Genomic DNA, 27,078 nt, shown 5'->3' on the forward strand with positions numbered 1-27,078 from the left:
GCTCTTTCCTCCCCGCCAGTGACGCGAGCGCCGGCTACCAAACCGTGGGCTCTCTCCCGAGCGCTAGCGCTCCAACAGCTGTGACCTCAGGGCGGGGGCGCCTCCCGATTGGCTACGCTCCTCACACTCGCCGAGGGAGGGGGCGGGAGCAGTGCGTCCTATCAGAAGCGTGAGCTGTGGCCTCCCACGGGGGGGTGGGGTCACGCGCACGGGCTGGGCTTCTCCGAGGGCTACTCTGCCCCTTCCGCGAGCTTGAGGTGGGATTACGGCAGGGGCACGGACCTGGCGCAGAGCGGCTGCAGGATGCACGCGGCTCTGGAGCTGCTGCGGCTGCTGCCCCTGCTGGTCCTGTCCTACCTGGAGGCGTTGGCCCGGCTGCTGCTGCCTCCGCGCCCCAAATCGGTGCAGGGCGAGACTGTGCTTGTCACGGGCGCAGGCCACGGCCTCGGCCGCGCTACGGCGCTGGAGTTCGCCCAGCGCTGCTGCCGTCTCGTTCTGTGGGACGTCAACCAGGTGCAGGGGGCGGGGGCAGCAGGCAGAGCAGCCGATCAAGCAGGGGGCAGGGAATAGGTGGAGCAGCAGAGGGGGAAGGGGGAACGGGGTTGGAGCTACGCGGGGGGAGGGTGCAGGGCTAATTCGTGGCACACCTGCCAGAAATGTTGTCCCCCCTCCCCCCCCCCCAGTGCAGCGGCTAAGGTTGTGCAGAAGTTGCTGAGCCCCAGGTTGCCAGTGGGGGAAGTGACCCACCACTAAAGTGTTGCCTCTTGGAACTGACAGCCTGATGGGTCTTGTGAAGAGTGCTGACAGTGGTTTTTCTGTCAGCAGATTTAAGTGGGATTAAATTTTCTTTTGAAACAGGCAGCAGCAGTGCTCTCCAGTTTCCATTTATGTTCTAGCACAGGCGTTGTCAACCAGGGGTATGCATAGGGGTACTTGAGAAAGCCTTAGGGGGTACATGTGGGCCAGTGGGGACGGAGCACCACCACACACCACCCCGTGCTGCCGTGCAGGTGCCACACACCCAGCCAGACACGGGACAGGGGCAGCTTGTACACGGCAGCTGCTGTTACACCGCATCCTGCACCTGCCCCCCACACATGGACACACTCAGCAGCTGAGGGTACATTGCTCTGCATCTGGCTGCCTGGGAGTACACTGATCAAAAAAGGTTGAAAACCCATGCCCTAGTGAAATGATGCAAAGAATGTGGGAGATCCTTCGAGCACCTGCAGGGATTCAAACTGACATCTTCCATCTCCCTTGAAAATGACCTAATTATACCCTAGGGAATTATGTTCCTGTGAAATTTTGCACTGTGAATAATTCCTTGAGGTGTACCTAATCACCAGGGTATAGGCAAGAGGGGGCCAACCTGTGACAGAGGTGCTGCAACTGATACACATGGTTTCTGTTTGTGGCACCTGGCAGATCAGGGAGGGAGCAGGAAAAACAAAGCAGAAAATGGAGCAGGGGGATGAAAGTAGACCAGTCGAGGAACAGAAAGAAGAGCAAAATTGGGCAGGGGAAGGGGGTTGGAGTGGTACTCAGGGAAGGTATGAAACTAACTGACTGCATGCCTGCCAAAAAGATTGGCCTCCACTGGTTTAGGCTCTTCAGATGTAGGGTTCTGAACCTCTCTCTTTTCTGCTTTGCGAACTGTGGTTTGGAGTTAGCAAGCCCTGAGGCTATCTCCTACTGTCCATGTTGAATTGCCTGTAATTAAAATAACATGGACTAGTTGATTCTATGACAATACTGTTTTGAGCCTTGGCATGATAAAGAAGAATTATTTCCAATCCTTAACTTGTGGTGCCTACAAGTTAAGCACTGCACTACATAGCTTTTACGTGACTGGTCCTGGATTGGAATCCAAAGCCTTCTATTAGGTGTGTGGGTTCCTGACATTGCATAAGGAGAGCTGCACATCTCAATGACAATCCAAGACATGGACAGGCAATTAGCCATGTTGGTCTGAAGTCCATGCAAAAGAGAATCCAAAACATCCTTATGCTGAGCAGAGAGCCACCTAGAGGAAGTCAGTAGGAAACACTGAGCACAGGATTGTGCTTGAACCCCTACTCTTTTCTGGAGCTGAGGGGCCTGCTGATGCCTGCAACTTGAAATCCCGAGCCCAGAATCCTTTGCTGAAAATTGATTCCCTGAACTAGTCTTTTAAAAAAGGACCATTCCTTTTTTTTTTAAATGTGACAGGAACAGGTGAGGATGGCTGTGCTAATTTTATACATACATAATGGTTACAGCACCAGGAGGTAGGAAACTTGGTCCCTAGGCTGTGAGGATTCCAATGTCCAGGGAAATGCCCTATTTGCTAGACTACAGGCTACACTGGGTAGTGGTGCTTTCTACTCCTGTTGAAGCTGAACCACTTGGCAGCAAACAATTCATGGGGCTACAGATACTGGTGAACGTCTTTCTGAACATCTGTATTTGGGTAGCGGAGCTCCTAGTTTCTGCATCCTGGTCCTGGGAAAGTGGGAGACAGGTACTTGGCTTCTAAGACTGGGACAGTTGTGGGCGAATTCAGAGGTGCAGCTGTATACACATAAGTAGAGAGGTGGTTAGTTGTGTTAGTCCAAAGTCAGGCAGAAAGTACAGCAGGATGGCGCCTTAGAGAAACTGAGTTAGAAGCATGAGCTTCTGTAAGCAGCAGCTCATTTAATCAGATACTATGAATAGATGTGTGCAGGAAGAAAGGGGTTAAAATGTAGTTCCTCTTTGTTTTTAATCATTTCTTTCTGCAAATCCATTCATAGTATTCAACTAAGGCTGTTGCCTAATTGAAATCTGGTGAGGGATTATATGTTCAAAATGTATTAATACTGTAGAAAAGTAGCCCTTCCCTACCCATAGTGCAAGCAAGAGGTAGGGCAGATTTTCAGAATTGCTTAAGGCTCAAAGCTCTGTCTAAAATCGATAGCAACTGGATGGTCAGCACAGCACACCTCTAAAAAATCAGGCTCTTTGTGTATTCAATTGATCAAATGCCTGCTGCAGTGTGTCAGCTAAAATAAATGGAGTTGTTATAGTATAAGAGAGAAATTAAGTTGACTTTGATTAAAATAAATGTTTACTCCTAGCTGTAGGAAGTCAGGGCCACAGGCAAACTAAGTAGCCCCTGGCTGGAGTGGCCTGGACTGCCAGTGGTCCCAGTTATTTCTAGCAGCCCAGGTTACCTGTCAAGGTGTGACTGCCTGGATATAAGCAGCTGACTTCTCAGCAGTCCTCAGACTACAGCCTCTCTAGCTGGCTCTTGTCAAATCCATGTCTAGCCAATTCCTGGTCCCTGATGGCTGACTTCTTGCTCCTTTCTCCAGATTAATCCTTTGTCTTCTCACAACCAATTCCTGACTTGCGGCTTTAGTTGGCAGTCACCCATGTGACTGACAGAGCAAGGAGCAACAGTCTCAAGTTACAGCAAGGAAAGTTTAGGTTAGATGTTAGGAAGAATTTTCTCACTAGGAGGGTAGTAAAACACTGGAACAGGTTACCCAGAGAGGTGACACTCCATCCTTGGAGATTTTCAAGACCCAGCTAGATAGAGTTTTGGCTGGGATGATCTAGTTGGGGACGGTCCTGCCTTGGGCAGAGGGTTGGACTAGATGACCTCCTGAGGTCCCTTCCAACCCTAACTTTCTGTGATTTTGTGTCCTGGTTCTTTTGCTTCTGACCTCCTGGCTACTGGCTCCCTAATTCCGGTCCCCCCTGGCTTGTGGCTCTATCTCCGTGACCATCCATGTCTTGGTGGATTTACAGACTTCGACCTCCTGACCCACCTGCCTCACTTGACTCTAATTTGGACCCTAGCTTCCTGATCTTGTCTGCTTTTGACTCCCTGGTGTCAAGCCTAACACATGGTGCTCACTAACAGAGCTGAGAGAAAGTGAACCTAGTTCTACTCTAAGTAATGAATGATCAACCGGACTGGTACAGTTCTATAACCCTAATTAGTTTCCACTCATGCATGAGCCAGAAAAGAATGTACTTTGATTTTGAACTCTATAGCTGAGCTAACCACATTATCATAAAAACTCTACGTAAACATTTTTATTTATAAATCTAGTACATTTTATATGAAATAACTAAAAGATAATAAACAATGAACCTAATGACAGGGTGCATCTAGTCAGTTTTTAGGAAACAACTCAGTTACCCCTAATATATCTGGGAGTATAAACAAACATATATCTGCAGTGGCTTCAAAAAGGGAGGGAGAGCTGCTGCTCTCCTATCATACTGTAACTATTTCTGCATGAGAAGCAGGGTCAAAGCAATGACAATTTAACTTGCATGTATCACTACTGTAGATTTTAGTAAGCCTTCACCTACTTAACAGTGGAGTGTTAGGGCCCTGGCGCATACTATGTTTAAGATGTAATTAAGATATTAACTGTGGCATAAACAGTAACTTGGCCACATGTTAAATTCAATATATGGTGCAATAATATAGTAGATGAGCCACAAAGATATTCTACATATAATGTATAACATCTTTCTGGCTTATTTGTATCGAGCCTTAAATTGAACATGTGGCACATCATGGCTGACCTAGGACAGATCCTGAAGCTCAGCTGGTTGTTCCTACACAGGGATTTTAAAGAGCAGCACTGAGGTGGCTTCCCCATTGGGCACTTCAAACCCTGTACTCAGCAGCTCTGACTGAGCTGCCCAATCGGGGATCAGAGGCTTCTGGTAGGGTTTAAGGTACCCAGCAAGGGAAGCCCTTCAACTTCTTCTCCCTCCTGAAAGCCTCTGATCCCCAATGGCTGGCAGCCCAACCAGAGCTACCAGGCATGGGGTTTTGACACTCAGCTGATTGTTGGCCTGGCCTGAACAACCCCAGTCTGGAACCAGACCTGGAACTGTCCTGGCTGGGGCAACAATGAACTGGTGGTCAGCTCTGGCCCCCAGGCTGCACTGGGAACTTGAACCAGGTCTAGCATGGGCTGGGGCTGGTCTGATAATCAGCTGATTGTCAGCCTACCTCCAGGCCTCACTGTAGCTGGTTCTAGTCCCCCATAGGGCCCCAGGGGGCAGCTGCCAATTAGCTGATTGTCAGTCTAGCTGGATGTGCAGGTACTCCTTCCTCTTTCATCTTGCCTGTGCAGGGGGTGCCAAGGATCATAATCTGATCTAATTCTAAGTTAGGCATTTGTGGAATGGCAGGAGACATGATTGTTGGGTTTGAGGATCAGAATGCTTCATACCATTAAATGAATGTGCCAGGGGCCTTAGACTTAGATCATATTTGCTTGCAGTTGTCTATTTAGATATAAGAGAGGAAGAAGTGAAAGAAGTAATCATTAAAAGAACCCCTTAGGAGAGAAGCCTCTAGACCAGCGGTTGGCAACCCCTGGCATGCGTGCCAAACATGGCATGTGAGGCCATTTTGCTTGGCATGCCATGGCCAGCCACAGCTCTGGGTAGCTGCTGCCAGTGACAGAGCCCAGGCTGCTCCCAGCAGGGCTTGCAGCAGCCCAGCTTCCTGCTGGGAGCAGCTACCCAGAGCTGGGGCCGGCTGCAGCCAGAAGACTCCAAACAGCTGTGCCAGGCTCTGGGTTCCAGCTTCAGCTCCGTACTGGTGCGTGCACCTGCACGTGAGAGCAGGTGGCGGGGGAGGGGCCTGAGGTAGCACAGCCCCAGTCTCTTTCCCTGCTCTGAGCACAGAGGTCATAGCAGGGCTCTGGAGCCTGGCGCAACTGTTTGTAGCCAGCCTGAGCTCTAGGCAGTGGCAGCAAGCAGCGGGCAGGCTGCAAACAGCTGCACCAGGCTCCATAGCTCTGGCATAAGCTCCATGCTGACGGCAACTGCGAATGCACCTCAGGGCAGGCTGCACTACCCTGCTGTCTGCCCTGAAGTACGCACGCAGTCACCACCAGTATGGAGCTGATGCCAGAGCTGTGGAGCCTGGCACAGCTGTTTGCAGCCTGCCTGCTGCTTGCTGCCGCTGCCTGGAGCCCAGGCTGACTACAAACAGCTGTGCTGGGCTCCGGAGCCCAGTCACCAGCTCTGTGCTAGGAGTGGGGGAGAGACTGGGGCTGCGCTGCTTCAGGCCCCTCCCCCAGTGCCTGCTCCAAGGCGCAGGTGCATGTGACAGTACGGAGCTGATACCGGAGCCCAGAACAGCTGTTTGATGCCTCCCAGCTGCAGCCACCCCAGCTCTGGGTAGCTGCTGCCAACCGGGAGCCAAGGCTGCTCTGAGCAGGCAGCTGGGACACTGCAAACCCTGCTGGGAGCAGCCCAGACTCCACCAGCTACCAAGAGCCGGGGTAGCTGCTGACAGCCACAGAGCCCGGGCTGGGGGGGTGGGTGGGGGGCAAGGGGTAGCAGGGGTTTTGGGTGGGGGTGAAGAGCAGCAAGCCTGAGGGGTGGGGGCTTTGGGTGGGGAGCAAGGGGCACAAGCAGGGCATCCTGCCATGTACCCCTTGCCCTCATTTTGTTTTTCTGGCATGCTGGCACTCAAGCAATTTCCGAGGTAGGCATTGTGTTTTTCAGCACTCCTGCCAAAAAACATTGCCTACCCCTGCTCTAGAAGATGGAGGGGGGAAACTAGGTAGATCAGTTTAGGGGACACCCTGAGCTTTGTGGTTTTGTGGTTAAATCTAGTTCTGCCACTCATACAACTTTATACTGTCCACTAAAATAAATCTATTTCTTGGGCATACTTTATTTATTACCAAATTACCATAATGGAAGGAATAACATTTTATTGAATTAAATGAAATAATAAGTACATACCTGCTAGCTTTATTTGAGAGATCTTTATTTAGAAAGCTTTTTAAAGTTTGGCTTAAAACTGGACATAAAAACCCCGGTTTCTCTAAAACACACTCTTCATCCAGAAACCATGATCCTTGCCAAATTCTCTATCTGCAAATAAATCAAGATCAGCACTTCTTTGAAATTTATTCCTTGGAACATAGATAAGAAATTCTTATTCCTGGTAGGTCAGGCACCCCTCAGCTCTCAAAGACTTTAAGGCTGATTAACTTTAAGACTTATTTTTCTATGCTCATTCTTTCTCTTATTATTTTAGATTAATTAGAATTTCATTATTTTTTTTAATCACCAGCGCTTTATATGCCCTATCTTTAAGGTTTATCAATTACCTATTTTTTTTGTATTCTAATATTAGACATACATTTTATTTGAGTCTGTTTCTTTGCATGTGTGGTTTTATTAGAGCAAGATTCTTGAACCTTCCTTGGTTCCTGGAAGCTTTGATGCAGGCATAAGAGTGATATCATAACAGCTGCTGTGCAGTCAAGAGCAGCAACTCCCCCTACCCTTTTGAAGCAGCAACAAATAGATATTTCTTCATATCTTGGGATTTTTGCACACCCAAACATAGTCAAGTGCAGGCTCACAGCTCCTATGTGCTTTGGCTAGTGGAGCCCCAGTAAATAGGAATAGAATTTGACCCAAACTGCATTTTATTAATTAGAATGCACAAGAATTTTTGGATGAAAGTCTGTTAAATATAGCTCCCCTTTTAAACATATAAATTGTTCTGAGCCTTGGTAGAAGTAATTTGTATTCTGTCAGCACACTTCTATAACAGGACATCCAAGATATGTTTTTACATGTTATCTGATTTAGAACAAACCTTGGTGTAAATCTCTGCTGTAAGAAGTCTTGTGTATTTTGGATATTCCCTCAGAAAGAAAGCCAGTAAATTTAATTTTTGAAGCTAGCATCAGCAGCTCTTGGTTGCACTCATGTCAGCTGCAGGAGGAATGTCAGCATGCAAGTCTGCTGTGGCTAGACTAAACAAAGGGAAAATGTGTGTTCATGGTTTCTCATGTGAACTGTATGGGGAAAAAAAATCAAATAGTTTTAAAATGCTTAGAAGCAAATCCTGTTTTTACTTGTTCTTACTTGTACAGTCAATAGGACTGTACAACAAGGTTTAAAACTGACAGATTTTGGTCCTGTAGCAAAATAACACAACAATTTCTAGTACTGGAAGATGTCACCATAAGTGCAGTAAATCCATTGGGGAATACGTAAACAGTTATACACTTTTTTCCTCTTCATCATAGCATGGCATTGAGGAAGCTGCTGCAGAATGCAAAAGTCTGGGAGCCACAGTTCATACCTTTGTGGTTGACTGCAGTAAGAGGGAGGAGATTTACAGGGCTGCAGAGAAGGTAAGGCTACAACGTGCATGTCTCAAGACTACCCAAGTGTGATAAAAGCTTCAGTGATAACTGGGAAATGGAAGTTGGGATTCTCTTTCATGTCTTTCATAAAGTCTTACTCCTTCCTCCATCTTGTGGACAAGACTTTAAATAATAATACACTTAAATGGAAAAGTATTCAGTGTAATTTCTTGCTCAAGGCTTCCTGGACCGATACCTTGTTCTTTTCTTCTTTTTAAATTGTAAAATCTTTGAGTCAAGAATAATACTGAGACCAAAGCAGATGCTAATTTTTTTTGTATTAAGAATACTACGGTACCTACAAATGGATTAAACCAGTTTTGAAGTTACTTTTTTTCTTCAGTAGTTTCGGTACTGGGATTGGATTCATACTGAAGTCCCAGATGAGACCTCAGCTTTTTGAGGGGGAACTTGAATTGCATAATTCTCTCTCCAAATCCTGATTCTGCGCAAATGAAATATTATAGTAGGCAGATGTTAAAACCAACTTAATTACTACCTAGTATAACTATCAACATATTTTAGCCCTGAATGTAACTTCACATTTTAAATCCTTTAATTTTCAAAAGGTGAAAAAGGAGATTGGTGACATTAGCATCTTGGTGAATAATGCTGGCATAATTACACCTGCAGATCTGCTTTCCACACAGGACCATCAGATAGAACAAACATTTGCAGTCAACATCCTTGCTCATTTCTGGGTAAGTGCAGCTAGTACAGGGATGGGCAATTATTTTGGCTGGCAAACTGTTTAATGACTATATTTTAATTTTATTTAAAAAAAAGTGTTTGTCCTGATTTATGTGTATTTGCATAATGTATAAAAAGTTGGTTGCGTAATAGCTCAAAATAAAGTCTTACTCTTGTGTAAGGGGTGTGCATCGGGATCTGGGGGAATGCCTGTTCACCAGAGCATCCCAAGGGATGACAAGGTGCAATGGTCACAAACTCCTCCAAGACTGTTCTAGGCTGGACATAAGGAAAAACTTCTTTGCTGTCTGAGTCCCCAAGCCCTGGAATAGACTGCCTCCAGTAGGCGATGCAAGCACCTACTCTGGACTCTTTTGAGAAATGTCTGGACGCTGATCTTGCTGGGATCCTTTGACCCTGCGGGACTAAGTATAACTATAAGACTGCAGGACCTAAACCTGTTCAGCCTTCACAAGAGAAGGCTGAGGGGGTACCTGGTGACTGTCTATAAACTCACTAGGGGGGACCAGAAGGGTTTGGGGGAGACACTGTTTCCCCTAGCATCCCCTGGCATGACAAGGAACAATGGGCACAAATTATTGGAGAGTAGGTTTAGATTAGATATCCGTAAGAACTACTCCACAGTTAGGGCGGCTAGGAACTGGAACCAACTTCCAAGGGAAGTGGTGCTGGCTCCTACCCTGGGGGTCTTTAAGAAGAGGCTCGATGCCTACCTGGCTGGACTCATTTGAGTCCAGTTTTTGGTTTTTTGGTTTTTTCCTCCCGCCCAGGCGGGGGGTCAGACTTGAAGATCTACAAGGTCCCTTCCGACCCTACTTCTGTGATTCTATGACCCTAGCTGGGACAGGGGGCTGGACCCGATGACCTTCCGAGGTCCCTTCAAGCCCTAATGTCTATGAAATCTATGAAATATTGTGTGGAGGGTGTGGTTGAAGGGGTGGGGGGGTGTAGGATTTGCATGTGGGGGGGTTGTGAAAGGGGGTGTGTGGGGTTTGTGGGGGTGTTTGTGAAGGGAGGTGGGGGTTGTGGGTGGGTGTGGGATCTGTCAGCAGGGGATGGGTATGAGAGTATGTATGGGGTTTGCAGGGAGGTGTGGGCCCCCTGCTATATGACCCTAGTCCCTGCCACTGGCAGCAGCAGCAGACAACCTGTGGCTGGCAGAAGTTCCCAGCATCCCTGGCTAAGTGGGAGCTGCACATGGCAACAGAGCCAGCCCAGCCTGGCCCACTGGCTCATACCTTCAGACCAGACAGAGTTGGCTTTATGCTAACATGCGGGGCTCCTGGCACAGCAGGCTGGAATTTGATGCCTCCATGTGGAAATCTGCATGGGTTGGTGGGGGCATATGCTCGCAGCTGCAGTGCTGGGCACTGCACATGGTAGCACAGAGCCCATCTGATGGCACATGACTCTTCACGGCTCCTGGTCCTTATGCCATTGGATCCAGGCAGGCTCTGTGCCTCCACATGCAGCTCCCTGCTGGAGTGCTGCTAGAAGCCCCACGTGGAGGCACAGAGCATGCCTGGCCTGAGCTGAAGGTGCACACCAGTGGGCCGGGCCAGGCCAGCTCCATGCCACCACATGCAGCTCCCAGGACTCAGCCAAAGCCTCACGCTGCTGGGGGGGACTCTCTCCGCCAAAGGCATGAGCACTCCAAAGGCCTGCCTACTGCTGTTGCTGCCACAGGCTGTCATGGGGGCGCAGCCCACACCCATCCACCCACACTCCCCATACCTACCCCCACACTTGTGCCATCAGGCTGGCCTGTGTCAGCAGGTGGGGCTTTCAGCACTGCAGCTGAGAGTGCATGCCACCGGGCCAGGTTGGTGCCATGCTTCCATGTGGGTCTCCCAGGACTGCAGGCACTAGCTCCCTTGCCCACTCACTGTCTGGTCATATGTCATTGTGCTCAGTGCCTCCACATGGGGCTTCCAGCTGGAGTGCCAGGAGTCCCACACAGGTAGGCACAGAGCCCGCCTGGTCCGTTGATATGCTACCTGTGAAAGCTCACACCTCCTGCCAGCTTTTGGAGGGGCAGCCGTAAGCTGGTAATTTTTTTTTGGAGGAGCCGCACAGGTCAGATAGAATGGCCTGGTGGACCAGGTTCAGCCCGCAGTCTGTATTTTGCCTGGCCCTGTACTTGTGTGTTAGCATTAAATATAAACACTCAGCCTACTTTAACCTTAAATATTAACACTTTTTCTTTATACTGTTGATACATTATTTAAGATTGAGGTGTAAACGCAGTAATGACATTTGAAGAGTAAATGTTATCAATATAACCGTAACACATCCATAGTGCATATTGTATATTTTAAGTCCTATATAATCTAACTACTAACGGTCAGGCTACAGCCTGGCACTTTGGCTTGACCACATGACTGCTCCTCCCAGCCTACAGCCTGTAACCCAGACTGGTCAAGGCTGTACTGAATCCTCCAGCATGGCCTAGCCATCTGCCCGCTCACTAGCACTGGAGAGGCAGGTTGGGGTTAGCTGACCGTCCAGTTCCCCCTTATAAATCCCTGACCCAGAACAGAACTTTAAGTGTGGCCATCATTTTGCATTAATGTATGATCAGATTCTCTCCTGATAATACATTGGTACAGCTCCACTCAAATCAGCCATTGTGACTCACTTTACTGTATCCTCTAAAAATTTCTCCTTTACTGTGTTCACCCCCTTTTCCAGGGGATTAAACAGTATCCATGTTAGTGATAATCTTTGGAATACCCTGTTGTCAATCAAGCTAATCAAACTTTTGCATGCTGAAAATTATCCATTTATTCTCATCCTTGTTCTTTACATACTTGTTAAATTCTAATCCCTGATAGTCATCCTGTCCCTGCTTAATTTTTATAGGTATCAGTAAAGATTTTTTCTGTGTATTGGAAAAATATAGGAAAACATATAAAAATATTTCGGAAGGTTTTTACTGTATGAATTTGAATGACATCTATGGCTTTCTGTTTTCAAATTAAAACCAGTAAAACCCAATGAAGCAAAAAAATGCGAACTGTCCTTTAAAATGTTTACATCACGCTTCCCTGAAATATCTCTTCTTTTTGAAAATTTATTGAAGGTGCCATCTAAAATCAGTCAATAGTAAATATTTAAGTGAAAATACCATGAAAAACTCATCTTTATTTTTAGGCACATGAATATTTGTGAAAATCTGCTACTTTGCATGTTTTTTACTTATTTTTAAGTTAGACTATTGCATTATACATCAAATTAATAAGAAGCTTCAATCCCCATAAATGTAAAGACTATAAATTCATTAGTTAATAATCTGAAATATTTAAAATGTACGGAAAACATTTTTTTTCCTTTAATTATTTTCAAGACAACAAAAGCATTTCTTCCAACAATGATGAAGAATAACCATGGGCATATTGTTACAGTTTCTTCAGCAGCGGGTCATATGCCAGCTTCTTTCATGTTGTCTTATTGGTATGTGGTTTTGAATTTTAGTCTCCTTTCTTATATTACAATTTCTCTTTTTCACTCGCAAAGAGTACTTGCAACCAATACCAAAATTACAAATTCAGTCCTGAAGGCTTTTTGTAAGGTAGATGCCATTATACAAAAAAGCACCACTAACAAAATAATGAACTTTATTTACTAGCCCCATCTTCAATCAGATGATAATCCAGTATCCAAATCAATAAATTTAGCTTCAGAGCTCTTCCCAGGTGAAGAAATTTGCTAAAGCCATCTTGCCTAGTGTGATGTTGTAGCCACTATACTTAGTTTCTTAGGATTTGTATCTAATTGATTGAGGTTTCAGTGATTTATGTTTTTGTTCTTGTATATTGGCTCTACCTATCTGATGATTTTGTAGACATTCCATTTAGTAGATTAAATAATACCAAAGACATCTGAGACACTGAAAACTTTCATCAGTGAATTCAGTAAATCACTGAGGAACTTGACATAAATTCAGAGGTTCAGACTGTAATAACACAGAACTGTGTGTGGAGTGGCCCTCTACTCATAGACCAGCTTTCCTGAAATCCTAGTGCTTATAAAGCACAGTTCTCCCTCTCTCAACCTTTCAGAACAATGTCTATGCATTCCAGAATCTGCTGAGGAAAAAGTTGGGAAAAGGGAAGGAAGTGGCAGCATGGGACCAGGGGGAGATCCTCTTCTAGCTCCATAGCAGTTATCCTTTTAAGATTTTAATTTATCTGTGAAGCTCCACCAGATTCTCTTGGAATCTCGCTGGTGAAGACAGAGGAAACATGGGTAGTTTGGCTTCAAAGAATCAAAGCATACAGCTACAGGTGTAAACTCCACCTGCAAGTTGATGATAATTGGAGAACCTTCAAGAGGAGATTAGTACAAATACTTCCTTGCAAAAGGCTTCTTATAGCCTTTTACACAGAAGGGGTGAGCCAAGTAGATATTCTGTTTGAACAGAAAAAAAACCCCTTCAGTATATTGGTAGCTGTTCAGTTGAAGCCGCATGCAATTTAACTATTTTAGACTGAAAATTCTTTTGCAAAAATTTGTCACAGCATTAGTGATGAAGTGAAGGGTAGCTGAGTTTCACATTATTTTTAACGGTTAATAGGACTGAGCTATTTCCCTTATTTTAAAATCTTTAAATACCTTTCTTTCTTCCAAAAATCTTACAACTTATTTGACACTTCATAAATACTAAATTATACCATTAACCAGTATATACCATTAACCAGTATTTGGATACTAGTTCACTGTAGTTAGATACGCAGAATGTATACATACCTAGTTAAAAATAAAGAAATTCCAGTAGATAAACATAAGTTCATTTACAATTTTTAAAAAAGTAAGTATTAATTCAGTTTCTGTCTCCAATCCACTGTAAAAGACTGTCTTCACACTAGTGAAGCTCTAACACTAGTTTTGATTTAATGATATTCAGCAGAGACTTTTGATATAACATGTATGTTAGTTTAAAGCTAACCAAGTAAAGAATAAGACTATACAGAGGAAACTCAAACATTTGATATTTAAAAAAAGGTAGAAGCATCTTTCTCTGGGAAGGCAAAACATAATTTCCAGATTTTTTTAGAGGGTTTCCATTTATGTAAACTCAGATTTTAGTTTTCTTCTTGTAAACACGCCTCTTAAAATCTAAGAATAGAGTGCTGAGGAGGTAGAAACTTAAGACATACTTGTTATTAAAACTAACTACCCCAACTTGCTGATGGTTTGTATTAAGTAGAGCTAAATGACAGATGTGCAAGAGATTATCACAAGTAACTAGGATTAGAAATAATTTTCCATCTTGGTTGTTCGTAATTTCTTTTAGTTCAAGTAAGTTTGCTGCAGTTGGATTTCATAAAGCTCTAACACAAGAACTGTCTGCATTAGGAAAAGATGGAATAAAAACTACATGCCTTTGTCCTATTTTTATCAACACCGGCTTTGTCAAAAATCCAAAAATGAGGTAAGTATTTTTAAGGTGAAGCTCACTTTTTGAAGGAAAGGGCAACCCAGGATCTACCGTGCTTCCCGCGCTCCCCCGTCCCCCCACCCAGCTGGTCAGTGCAGGGCAGAGGAGAGGACAGAGGCTGATTAAGGTGTACTGGGGCCCTGGGCAAACACAAAAATGGAGGCCCCCTCCTTCTACCCCTCCTAGTGCTGACGGGGGAGGCTGTGTGGACCCTACCAGGCTGGAGGGCACATACCTGCCTCTTCCTGCTCCCTGCCCCTGCAGTGGCCAAATGTACACACACACATGCATACACACAGACACAGTGTCTCGGAGCTGGCGGAGCCTCACTTGGGGCAGGCAGCAGCTCCTCCCCGAGGTGAGGCAAGGCAGGGATGCAGGCTGGCGCTGGGGACTGGCACGGGCTTTGCCGGCCCCGGGAAATGCTTCTCTCCCTGGCCCTGATGTGGGGGAGCAGATCACTTCCCCGGAGCCAGCGGAGCCTGCGCCAGGGTCCAGCCCCCAGCTCCAGCCCTTGGTCCCCAACCCCAGCCACCAGTCCCTGGCTTCGGCCCCTAGCTCCAGCCCTGGCCCCCAGCTCCTGGCCCCAGCCTCCAGCCTCTGGCCCCTGGCTCGCAGCCCCTGGCCCCCAGCCTCCACCCACTGGCCCCGAGCTCCAGCCCCTGGCCTCCGACCCCCAACCCTCAGCCCCCAACCCCCTTCAGTAAGTGTCCCATGCCAGACCAAGGCAGTGCGTTCATGGACCACTGCTCCTTAGAGGGGACATTGATCTGGGGGACATGTGCCCCCCGGGCCTCTGCCAGGGTGCATGCAGCAGTGGGAGCCCCTCCCCCCCATGTAGACAAGCCACCCAGCCTCCAACCATCCCCCGGCCTGGCGCAGCCGGGGCCCCACTCACCGGGTAGCAGGGGGCACGGAGGGGATCATCCCATTCCCCCGACCCGGCCCCAGAGACAGGGGACGTGGCTTAGCCCAGCCACATGCGTCCTGCCACTCCCCACGTGCGTCCTGCCACTTCTGATCATGAAGCCTCTGACTGTCAATCTCAGTCTGGAGGGGGCTGAGCCCCCCCAGATTGAGATCGACAGTCAGGCTCCCTGATCAACCAGTCAATCACGATCGACCAGTTGGTGACCACTGCTCTAAGGTACCACCCTGTCTTATCTTTTGCGTTACTTCGAATATTTGAAGTATCCTACTTTGAATTATGTTGTCCTTAATGTCTTCATTATATGAACTACTATATGATTGCAACCCTTAAATGTATCTTGTCCTTTAATTTCAGATTAATGCCAATTTTGGAGCCAGACATGGTTGCTAAAAAACTCCTAGAGGGGATTCTGATCAATCAGAAAATGATTTTTGTTCCATCATCTTTGAACATCTTTCTATTCATGGAAAAGTAAGTATAGTAAACAATAGAAAATAGATCTCAGCTCTGAGTCTTTCCAAGTGTCCAGTCTATTGTATTTGACTTCAAAATAGTATACTGATGTCAAATAGTTGCTGTATTGTAGGACAGCAAAGAAAGCAAATTTGTTCACAAAACAAACATATATAAAAATATTTTAAAACATAAAAAACACTTGTCTTAGAATATTGTATTAAGGCAGGGCAGTTCCTGTCTTTGTTAAGAGAGTCTTGTTAAGCAAGAAATTCTCTCTTGTGTATTGCATATAAAAGGAATAATTAACCCTCTTTTCAAAGACTGTGGTTCACCCTTGTAGCAGTGAAATGAGCAGTCGTACACATCTAGTACCCTGCTATATGGTTGAGTTTGGGATGGGAGCTGGATTCACTTTCTCTGCTGCCTGGCAAACCCACTCTGCCTCAGTGAGAAGTTGAAGTTTAGGTATCTCAGATGAAAATCAGAAAAGGGCCAGAGAAAGAAGGTACTTACCACAGTTTTGGATCTCTTTGAGTCATGTTGTCCATAAGCAGAATGTGAGGAAACCAAGAACAAAAAAGGCGTTAAAAAAAAGCTTAACATTCTGGCAGGAACAAGAGCAACCCAGAAAGCAGCTGGAGCCATGCCACCCCCTTTTTAAGAAGCAGCTAGCCTGCAAATGGGCAGGCTCACCAGTTAAAAGGGAGCCAGAACAACAACTTAAGGGAAGAGAGAGAAACAGAGAAGGAGCTCAGTGGGGCTGGTGACAGAGGAGTGGTGCCTGATACAGAACACTGAGTGAGGAAGAGCAGAAACCTCCCTGCAGACCTAAGGATCTGGAGAGAGCCTTCTGAGGCAGGAGGGGGTATACAGAAACAGTAAGAGACTAAGGATGTGCTTCCTAAAGTTTATTATCAGAAGACGGATAGGGAGTCTATCTGGAACTAAGTATCAAAGAAGTACTGAGTGAGCTGCAGGACTCAGTCACTCCTAGCTAGAACACAAAATAAAAATTAACTTTTGCCCGCACTAACACATTAGGTCTCAGCATGAAGCACTTGGTTAGATAGTGTGGCACAGTTGCACTTTATAGGGTATGAATTAGATTATTGTTTGATACACTTCAGGAATCTACAGGAAGGTTCATACTGGTAAGGTAATGTGCACTTTAGCTAAGGCTTAGATGCGATAGTAGTAAAGCTGGTGTACTTTACATGCCAAGGGAGACAGTGCAACAGAGTGTAGCAAACACAGGGTCTGAAGAATCAGACACTATTAAGATGGGTGTAAAGCATAAACTACTGCTGGTAACAGGAAAGAGCAACTTCAGTCAATACCTTATAGTGGCAGTCAACTTTTCTTGCACAGAAATAAGAGGCAAATATTTGGGGAAGCATGTGCAACAGTGAGACTGTGACTGAATATAGCATGGAACTTAGGGCAAGTGTCACTAAAGAATTCTTGTATGCAGAGGGTGGATATATTTGCCAAAGGTCAAGAATTAACAGTCCTTGAGTCTGCTGAACAAGACATTGAAGCTGTAGTTGAGATTGACTGCTTAGACAAGCTACGCACTGAACAAGACACTTAACATCAAGGTGGCGTAGGGCTTGGGTGTGAGGGTAGATGTAGCCCTCGAATCTGACACCAAAAAGGGATGTACCGATTTCCAAATCCAGGGTGTTAAAGGGGGCTATGACAAGACTGAACACCTCCTGAGGCATTAGATCTATAAAAACACATGGCAGACAACTTCATTAAAATTGCAGCCTGAAACTTCCATAGTAAGGAAGCATGGTGGCTTCTATTAGAACAACAGTGAATTCAAAGCACTGCAAGGCAGATAAGGAGCACAGGAGCCAATACACTTCCTCATTGTGAAGTGCGCATATATCAAACACTCAGACTTATTGCTTTATCAGTACACGTAGGGTACATTGTATCCCTGTCTTTATTTATGCCCTGTGCTGAGGGAACAAAGGGCAGAGAGCATTTCCTGCTTCTCTCACAACAGTCATGTACCACCCATGATCTGGAGGAGAGGGCAGGATATAGATCTGTATATCTATATATGTATTTTAAAGAGCTCCAGTTACTGGTAATCAACTTTTCTTTCCCATTTAAGATACTGTCCATAAGGACACTCTGACTGTGGGTGATTTTAAAACAAAGGCACACATAGGCAGAGACAGGTTTTGGAATGCCATAGGCAAATAACCAAAAATCCACTTTACCAAATGCAGCACCTGCCCATGAGATTTCTGTGATTGTGTAGAGCAGAGGTGTCAAACTTGCCTTGCATCCTGGGCGGAATCTGGACCACGGTGTTTCTTGCAAGCTGAACATGGGTCGTTCAGGGTTTCTCACTGGAGGAAAGACCTTGCTCAGGCACTGCCAAATCTCAGCTCTGCCAAGTAATAAATATGCCAGTGCTCATTCAGAGGACAGTCATTTAGGATAGCTGCCTTGTGTACCTTGATTAAGCTGATGGATAGGTCTACAGGCTTAAGCTCCTGAAGATGCACTATAGTTGAAACAAAGACTGGTTAGAGCTAAGGTTTCTTATCTGACATCAGCTAGAAAACCTCCACCACTTTGCTCGGTAATTACATGTAGAAAACTCCTGTATGAGCAAAGATATTGCTTAGTTAGGAAGAGCAGCTCCACCTGATTTCCAAGACCCATCAAGTCTCTGGTCTGTGAGAAGAAGGGAGTATGAATCTGTGTAAGCACTCTCCATATCATGGATAAGGAAGTCTGAAATAAGGAGCAGAACCCTGAAGTTCCTCATGTACTTCAGCAGAAGGTCTTGGTACCAAAATTGCTTCAGCCACATGGGAGTGGGGTAATAGGATCATCTAAACCAAGTCCTGTTTCACCTTGTAGAGTACCTTTGGGTTCAGACGTGTGGAGTGGGAAGGCATACAGAGGCATCTTGACTACAGGATGAAGGAGGCATCGTACAGGGAGTCTGAGCAGAGAACTCCCCTGGAGCAGGAAAGGCACTTCCTGTTTTAATTGGATGTCAGCCAGTCCATTTTTAAATAATCTCAGTATACACAGAAAGATTGGGGAACTGAGTACTTGTTTTTACAATCATGGTATAGGACAGTGGTGCTCAGCCTTTTTGGCTGACTGGCCAAATGGATCCTGCTGGTAGCCCCAATCTGGCAAGGGCAGTTGCAGCAGGGCACCATCCAGCCATACAGGGGAGACAAGGGAATCTCAGCTCCAACCTGGCCCCACAGGGAGGGAGGGGGCATGGCCCACCCCGCAGGGGAAAAAGGGGGCATTGCCTATGCTGGAGGGGGCTTGAGTTGGCCCCATCCCAGCCTCAGTGGGAAAGGGGCCATAGCCCAGCCCCCTCCAGTCAGAGGTTGGGGGGAGGGGGCATAGCCCAAACTCATTCAACCATGGTGGTGGGCAGACCTGGCCCCAGCCTGCTGTGCAGGGCTTGGAGTTTGGGAATTTGGTAGCAGGGGAAGGTAGCCAGATTTATTATCATCACTCCACTGCTGTCAAATTTCCTGATCCATGGGGAGTCTCGTGGGCCAGATACTATGGTTCCATTGGCCTCACTTGGCACACCATCTGAAAGTTAAGCACCCCAGTGTAGGGAATGATCCTGTTGAAAGGGTCTATCTTGGTATTCCAGAGAGTGGGAGGTACACTCTGGAAAAATAGAATAATGCCAGATATGCAAATGCTATACTGCATAAATATTAAGGTGGCGTAGAGTGTGGCCTAGAGGAGAGCCATTTCTTACTATCATCAAGGACTGCCCTCTGAACAGTAGCATTAGTTCTCATAAAGACTGCAAACAATCCTGCAGGAGGTAGGTCCAAGCTGTCACAGAATCCCAAAGGTTCCTATGAATTCAAGTCTCTGCCCTGTAAGCAAAGTTGAATTTCGTATATTTAATAGCTGACTCAGAGTCCAAAAGAGCCATATCATAGTTTGCAGGCTCTCTGACACTGGGTCAAAAGAGGGTCCTCTTACTAGCTAGTTGTCCAGGTAGAGGTAGACAGTGACCCCTTGCCACCTGAGGTGAATGGCCTTAAGAGAGGAGAGCATAGTGAAGATTCTTAGAATTGTCAAGCCAAAAGAAAAGGACCTAGTGCTGGTAGTAGTTCTTATCCACCATAGACCAGAGGTATGTGCTGCTGAGCAGCTGAGAAATGCTTATGGAACCATTGATGATTTTTGGTTTGTTTCACGAACTAACACAAGTGCAGGAATGACAGAGGGGTCAATTTCTAGGGTAAAAACATCATAGGTTTATTTAATACTTTTGGATTTCTTAAATCTTGGAACTGGAGATAGAGCAAGGGAATTTGGGATTCTCCCTTCCTTTCACTCCTGTATCCATAGTTTAAATTTATAATAATTATTTTAATTTGTTCTGTCATTTTTTTTCAGAATACTTCCAGAACGTGCCTTAGCAGCTTTGAACAAGCTACAGGCAATTCAATTTGATAAAGTTGTTGGATACAGAAACAAGGAATGACAAGTTAATAGGTTTCCCCTCTATAATTGCTTGGCTGCAGTTATACAGTGTTTTGAATGATTCGCAACAAAAAGGTGATGTGGGAAGGTTTTCTAGCAGCCTTCCCACAACACTACCACCTGACAATGGCCAGGTCTATCTATACTAGGAACATTTTGCCAGCCTAGCTGTACTACATCAGTATAGATGGAGCTTATGAGACAAAACTGGTTTTGCTAGTATAATTTGTTCCAGCAGTCTTGAGCAAAATACAGTATTCCAATAAAACTATAGTTTTGGCAGAATAACTGTCAACACCAGGATTCTCAATAGGGTACCTGGACACCCTGGCATGCCACAGGGTGACATGGAATGTTAGCACTGTTAGAAGTGCAAATGTGATTCACAAAATAAATCTAAAGATTTCAAATAGGAATCCTTAGTGCTAAAAACATTCTAACCGGTTGCAGTCTTTTATGAGTTCTCTGTAACAGAAGAATTGCTCTATTATTTTTCTTCAGTCAAAAAAATGAGTAAAAGGCTAAGAGTTACCATTTTCCAAGGGGTGCCTTGAGTCTAAAAAGATTGAGAACCACTGGCCTACACTAATGAACTTCACTCTGCCATCTCTGTTGGTCACCTCTTTGTAACTGAGCAACGCAGCTGTACTGGCAAAAGTTAATAGTTTATAGTCATGACCAAAGCCCAAGCAGTGCTGCAATTATGACAAATGAGTTGTTCTAAGTATCTGGTTGCTTTATTTCCTATTAGAATGATTATTTGAATGTCTTGGGGATTTTACTGTATTGTATAATTAATGTATAAGGATACCTAGAGATTTGGAATAGCATCTTTATCATTTTAAAACTACATAAATAACCAGATAATATACAAAATTCATACTGATGCTTCAACAGTCTGCATGGGGACCAAGAAAACTGGATTCCTTCCAACTGGATGTTACTTGATTTTTTTTGGTACTCTGATGCCTTAAATCATTAGCACATTTGTAATATTTAAACAGGTTTGTTAAAGTGTCTTAAACCTGAAGCTATTCGTTACTAAATCATACAGTATCTATATGCTAAGTTTTCTTTTCTTTCGAGGTATGTTAATATGGAATTACAGTGGTTATCAGATTTACTCAAATCCAAGATGATTTTTCCTTCCCCGTCAATATGGAGGGCGACAAAAGCCTCATCTTAGATTTGAGTACTGGCCTGGGGCAGCAGGCTGCTGCAGCCCCAGCACCGGAGCTGAGGGGTGGGAGGCATGTGGGTGATATTGTATTCTAGGGGGGAAGTGGAAGACTGGGGGAGACCAGTTGTTTGAGATTTGTGGGAGGAATGTGCAGGAGACTGTGCAGCCTGCTGCTGCTTCTTTTGCTGGACAAGGCTGAAGGTAAGGAGCGGGAGGCAACGGGGTTGGGGGCAGGAAAGGGATGTGGGAGGGACAAGGGCAGGGTGAAGGTGAGTCAGGCACCAGGGACAGGCAGCAGAGGAGGAAGGCACAGGCATGGAAGGGGCAGTGGGGCATGTGGCAAGAGGGACAAGCAGCAGGGGTCAGGTACAGGTATGGGGAAAGGGGAAAGGGGTGGCAGGATTGGTGGAAACTCTGCTTCCAAACCAAAAAATTTTGAATAACTTTTTGGAATATTAAAGTGCAAGTTCTGTGTGAACAAATTAGGACTAAATCAGAAATTAATAGAAGACAGTGAGATCTGTATTATAAAAAGTTCTGAAGAAGAAGAGGGGAGTAAATTATGAGATAGAGATGAAGCAACACAAAAGCTTAACATCAACTAGAACATTAAAGAACTGTCAAAGACTGAAAGGAAGAGAAAAAACACAAGCCTGTGGACACTGACTTGAATTAGGGAAGCACTGATAACAGAAGTTAAATACCTGTCTGTGTATGTTTTGGGGGGTATCTTTAAATGCTACATTTCTTTTCTGATAGGTTGATTTATTAATAAGTTAAAGAAAAACCCACAAAACTGTCATAGTAAGATATAACCATCTCTGCATCTCATGTGCCCAGTGGTCACTGTAGTAGCCATATATCCATTCACTTATTAGCAGGGATCCTGGTTTTCCCTGATATAAAAATCACAAATTCTCTGCTAAAAAACCCAAAATCTGTGATTAAAATTAAAGACCACCCACAGTCCCCACAGCTGGTGCCCCTTGTCCCCTCTCCCCCACAGCCTCTTCTCCCCCAGCCCTGCTGGAGGAGGCCCCAGCTGCCAGGGGTATGGACCCAGGTCCGCAGACCCCTGCCCCCTCTCCCACCCCTGTGGGCTGGGGGGGTGGCTCCCCGTTGTTGCATGCACTCCCAGGGGGGAGGGAGGGACCTGCACCCGCCCCAGATCTGTACCAGGGACAGGGGCAGGTGGCAGGTGCAGGCTGAGGCTGCTGCCCAGCCCGATGGGGCTTGGGGCCTGGGGCCACAATGCGCAGCTGCAGGGCCCAGGCAGGAACAGAATGGGACTGCAGGTGGCTCATCCAGGGGGAGGGGGAGGGCTGGTTCCCCACTACCATGCGCACTCTTGAGGGGCAGGGTAGACCCGTGCCCACCAGATCTGTACCCGGGGCAGGCACAGGCTCCAGACTCAAGCTCCCAGCCTGCTTCCCTTCCTTGGGGCCTCCAGAGCCAGCAGGTGTGACCTAGCATGGCTGAGGACAGCAGGGCTGTGCGGGGATTCCTCACCGGTGTAAGCTGCCCCTGCCCCCCTCTTGCTGCCTTGGTGACATGCCTCCAGTGCCTGCCACTGCTTTGAGAGGAGCAACCCCATGCCACTACCCTCACTACAGCCCCATGTGCAGGAGGTGCATCACTGGGGCAGCGGGGGAGGCAGTGAGAAGTGGCGAGGAGATTTTCTGCAGGGCTTTTCTGCTCCCTGCAGCATCAGGTCACAGGAGGCAGAAGCAAGGTGGCAGGGAACAGCAGGCCTCTTGCTCGCCACCAACCAAAAAAGGTTGACAACCCCTGACTTATAGGTAGAACAAATACTAAGTTTGGGGTGAATATTAAAAAAAGCATTTGTCCTTTTTTTTCTCTGGATTCTTTGTAGCAGTCATGCACACCAAGTATTCTCTGTCTTTGGTTCCCTTAGGCAGCTTCCCATATTTACCAACAACTTTACTTAGTATTTGCTAGATACACCAGTTTATGTGTAACTTCTGTCCCTAGCCTGTTTGTGCTGGATCAGGTATGTGGGTAGGGGAGTTTGTGGGCCCAGTCTGGCTTGTGGACTGGCCCTGTTTACCTGGCCATGTCTGGAACTTAATTTAAATGTTTATTTATGTTAGGTCTTTGGCATTTTATTACAGAAGTATTGGATAGCTTGGGCTTAATTAAGCAGAAATGTCTTGGATATAAGATGCTGGGTTTTTGGTTGCATCTGTTTTTATCTAAGGGCATAGGCAGGCAAAGTTCTTTGAGTAGATATGATATATTTTATTAGACCAACTGAGTAGTTGGAAAACAGTTCTTAGCAAGCTTTTGGGCACAGTCACCCTTCATCAGGCATAGGGAGTCTCTGCTGTTCTGAGACTCCAGGAAATGAAAGAAGTTAAAAGTGTGGCAGGATGTCAGTGAGAATGTAAATAGGTAGAATTAGAAAGACAAAAAGTGAGGCAGAGAAGGAAGGGGGAGGGGGAAGAGAGCAGGGGAAAAAAGGCTGAAGGGGGAGACACAGTGCAGTGATAGAGTACAAGGTAGAAAAGAGACTGTCAGGCAGGTACCTGGTGAATCAGATGTTAGGCAGGTTGTAATGTGTCATAAAAACAATGTCTATATTGAGTCCATGATTTTTTTTGTATCCAGTTGATTTATGAAGTGAAGTTCATCCGCTCATGTATGAAAGGTGTTTTGTGGGTTCCCTTTGAGGATCGGAGAGGGAGTGATTGTCCTGTGAGAAGTGCGTACCCACAAGTAGTTGGGTATTCTTGTCTTTGATAGATTTTCAGTGTACATTCATTCTGGTGTGCAGTTATTGTTTGGTTTCTCCAACATATTACCCCTCCGGGCATTTGGTGCACTGGGTGAGATGTAATATTTCTGGAGGTACAGCTGTAAGATCCAGGAATGGTGATGGTTCTTTGGTGGGGGGGTAGTTGTAGTGGGGATGGTGGAGATACATTGGCAGGTTTTGCATTTCTTGTCCTGGCATGGTCTGAATCCACTTGTCGATGTGGTTTGTGTGATAGGGAGCTTGCTTCTGGTGATGAGGTTAGGAAGGTTTGGTGCTTGTTTGAAGGCCAGGATGGGTGCTTCTGAAAAGATCTCTTTAGAATTGGGTCTTCTAGTACGGGTTGCAATTGTTTGAGGATTTTCCATGTAGGTTCCAGGAAAGGGTGATGTGTCATAACTAATGGGGTGTGATTTGTGAGGATTTTTTTCCTTTTAAATTGCAGTAAATCTTCATATGGTAACTGGGTGGCTTTTTCAAAAGTGGGATCTATCTCTCTGCAGGAGTGTCACTGTTGGCCGAAGGCCCTTGTGAGATTTGTGAGGTGGTGGTCACGGGTGTTCTCCTCGCTGCAAATTTGGTGGCATCGGAGAGCTTGGCTGTATATTACAGCTTTCTTGGTGTGTTTGGGGTGATTGCTGGCTCAGTAGATATCTGTGTTGGTCTGTGGGGTTTTTATATATGGTGGTTTGAATTTTACCATCTTGGATATTGATCACGGTGTCCAGAATGGTGTTAGAGTATTCAAGTGATAGAGGATTCAAGTGATAGAATAGAATAAGCAAATGTAATTTCTGCACATATTTTGTCAGTGGCTGCAGTAAACAAGGGCCTGCCCAGAACCCTCCTTTCTCTGATACCAGATTCAAATAATGCATATAACCTTGTTTATCTCTAGTTTGACTTTTCAAATTAGTTTACAATTTAGTTACAAATTAATAACTCGTTGGATAAAAAATGCTTCATATTCAAGTGAACTGAAATGTACCTATAGAGTCTAGGGCGGGGTAGGCAACGTTTTTTGGCTGGAGTGCTGAAGAAACCACAATGTCTACCTTGGAAGGTGCTGGAGTGCTGGCATGCCAGAAAAACAAATTGGGGGGTGGGGAGGGGGTACATAGCAGGACGCACTGCATATTAGTTTATTTAATAATCATAAATGCTGCCTTTGTTGTGTGTTCCTTGGGAAGGAACAAGATTTGGGTTCCTTGTTGTTGTGCAGCTCCCTCTACCCCACTGCTCCCCTACCTGCATGTTGCAGTGAGAGGCAGAGAGAAAAAGGAGAAAGAGAAAGAAAAGAGAGAGAGAAAGGAGAGCAGAGAGAACCAGACACACACACACGCGCGCGCACACACACACGCGCACGCGCGTGCGCGCGCACACACAACCAGAACCATACATGTGTGCACACACAGAACCAGATATGTGGGCACGTGGGAGCTGGGCTGCTAGGCCACCAGACGAAGTCCGACCCAGCAATGCCCTGGGCCCGCTGGAGCCCCTGTGCTTCCCAGGGGAGCCAGCCCCCAGGCTGCAGCACAGCTAGCTGAGGCCCCAGCCTGGAGCCTGCCCATCAGCCCAGCCACCCACCCACTCCATACAGCTAAGGCCCTAAGCTGGCAGGACCATTTAGGACCTTTAAACAGTTATCCTCAGAGAAGCTGGATGAGCACATGATGGCGCATCCCCACCACAGTCCCTCCACCCTGGTGCCAAGGTAGCAAGCATAGGGGGCATCAAGGAGTGTTTTCCCCTAGGAAAGCAAACCAGTCTGGCTCTGGACTGACAGTGCTGCATACTTTAACACCCCATTGGGTCCAGGGCACTGCTCTGGGGTCAGACCAGTGCAGCAGAGGAGGGGAGAGCTGGTCTGGAGCCAGGGGAGTCTGTCCTTGCACCCTGAAGGGACTGAGGCAGTAAGCCAGAGCCTCCTCATGGGCTCCTGGGGTATGCCCCCCCCAGACCCTCACCCCAGGGAACAAATCCCACCCTCACTCTAAGCTGTAGTGCACAGAGGAGCAGGGGACTTGTACATGGCCATGCAGGATGGTAGTGGCAGAGCTGGGGCCACTGGTCTGGGGTCCCAGTAGGAGACTGGAACAGCCCCAGGCTGCATCGTTCCACAAGCAGCAGCAGTGACATAGCTCTGCCCAGTGTCTCTGAGAGCTCAGGTCCGGAGAAGGGAAGGTCGTTCCTTCCAAAGGTGATGCCCAGAGGCCAGATCACCTCAAATCCAGCTCCCAGCACTCCCTGGATCTCTGGAGTCCCCAAGTTGCTCAAAACCTTGAAACCATGCCCCTGCCCCAGCCTCAAGGCTGAGACCAGAGGCTCTGGGACTGGAGCCAACCAAATAAGCTCAGGAATAAGTTTCCTGGGCTCTGGGCAGCTGCAGCCTGGAGGCTGCAAACAGGTGCGCCAGGCTCCGGAGCCCAGGCATCAGCTCTGTACCAGCGCATGCATGCGCGCCTTGGAGTGGGTGGGGGAGGGGCCTGAGGCAGCACATCCCTGGTTTCTCCTCCACTCCTGGCACAGAGCTGGTAACTGGGCTCCGGAGCCTGGCGCAGCTGTTTGTAGCCAGCCTGGGCTCTGGGCAGCTGTAGCAAGCCGGCTGCACACAACTGTGCTGGGCTTCAGCATCAGCTCCATGCTGGTGGCAACTGCGCGCACACCTCGAGGCGGACAGTAGGGTAACACAACCCACCCCAAGGTGCACGTGCAGTTACCACCAGCATGGAGCTGCAGCCAGCCCTGGCTCTGTAGCTGCTGCCAGTCATGGAGCCCGGGCTGCTTCCAGCAGGGCTTGCAGACTCCCAGCCACCTGTTTGGAGCAGCCTGGGCTCTGTGGCTGGTAGCAGCTACCCAGAGCCAGAGCTGGCCATGGCATGCCAAGCAAATGGCCTC

At 46.7% G+C, this 27,078-nt stretch overlaps 1 protein-coding gene across 3 annotated transcripts; it reads left to right on the forward strand.

Moving 5' to 3' along the window:
- Positions 1-288: 288 nt before the first annotated feature.
- On the forward strand, positions 289-20,296 carry LOC109322019 (estradiol 17-beta-dehydrogenase 11-like). 3 transcript variants are annotated; one of them, XM_019552812.1, is made up of 7 exons: positions 289-513; positions 8,061-8,168; positions 8,750-8,881; positions 12,238-12,344; positions 14,167-14,325; positions 15,617-15,733; positions 20,138-20,296. In XM_019552812.1, exons 1-7 carry the CDS (start codon positions 304-306, stop codon positions 20,223-20,225), a joined length of 921 nt encoding a protein of 306 aa, XP_019408357.1. In that variant the 5' UTR covers positions 289-303; the 3' UTR covers positions 20,226-20,296. The 3 variants fall into 3 exon arrangements, with proteins under 3 accessions (XP_019408357.1, XP_019408358.1, XP_019408359.1); XM_019552813.1 differs by having other exon boundaries at positions 14,188-14,325; XM_019552814.1 differs by having other exon boundaries at positions 8,831-8,881.
- The last annotated feature ends 6,782 nt before the right edge of the window (positions 20,297-27,078 follow it).

This window comes from Crocodylus porosus, unplaced genomic scaffold, assembly GCF_001723895.1.
Source record: "Crocodylus porosus isolate Cpor-Errol unplaced genomic scaffold, CroPor_comp1, whole genome shotgun sequence".
NCBI lineage: Eukaryota > Metazoa > Chordata > Crocodylia > Crocodylidae > Crocodylus > Crocodylus porosus.

Excerpts from the sequence above, each read along its gene's own strand:
- LOC109322019 (XM_019552812.1), top strand. The coding sequence starts at position 304 with ATGCACGCGGCTCTGGAGCTGCTGCGGCTGCTGCCCCTGCTGGTCCTG. Across the intron at positions 8,882-12,237 it reads ACATCCTTGCTCATTTCTGG|ACAACAAAAGCATTTCTTCC; the intron begins GTAAGTGCAGCT and ends ATTATTTTCAAG. Across the intron at positions 14,326-15,616 it reads GTCAAAAATCCAAAAATGAG|ATTAATGCCAATTTTGGAGC; the intron begins GTAAGTATTTTT and ends CTTTAATTTCAG.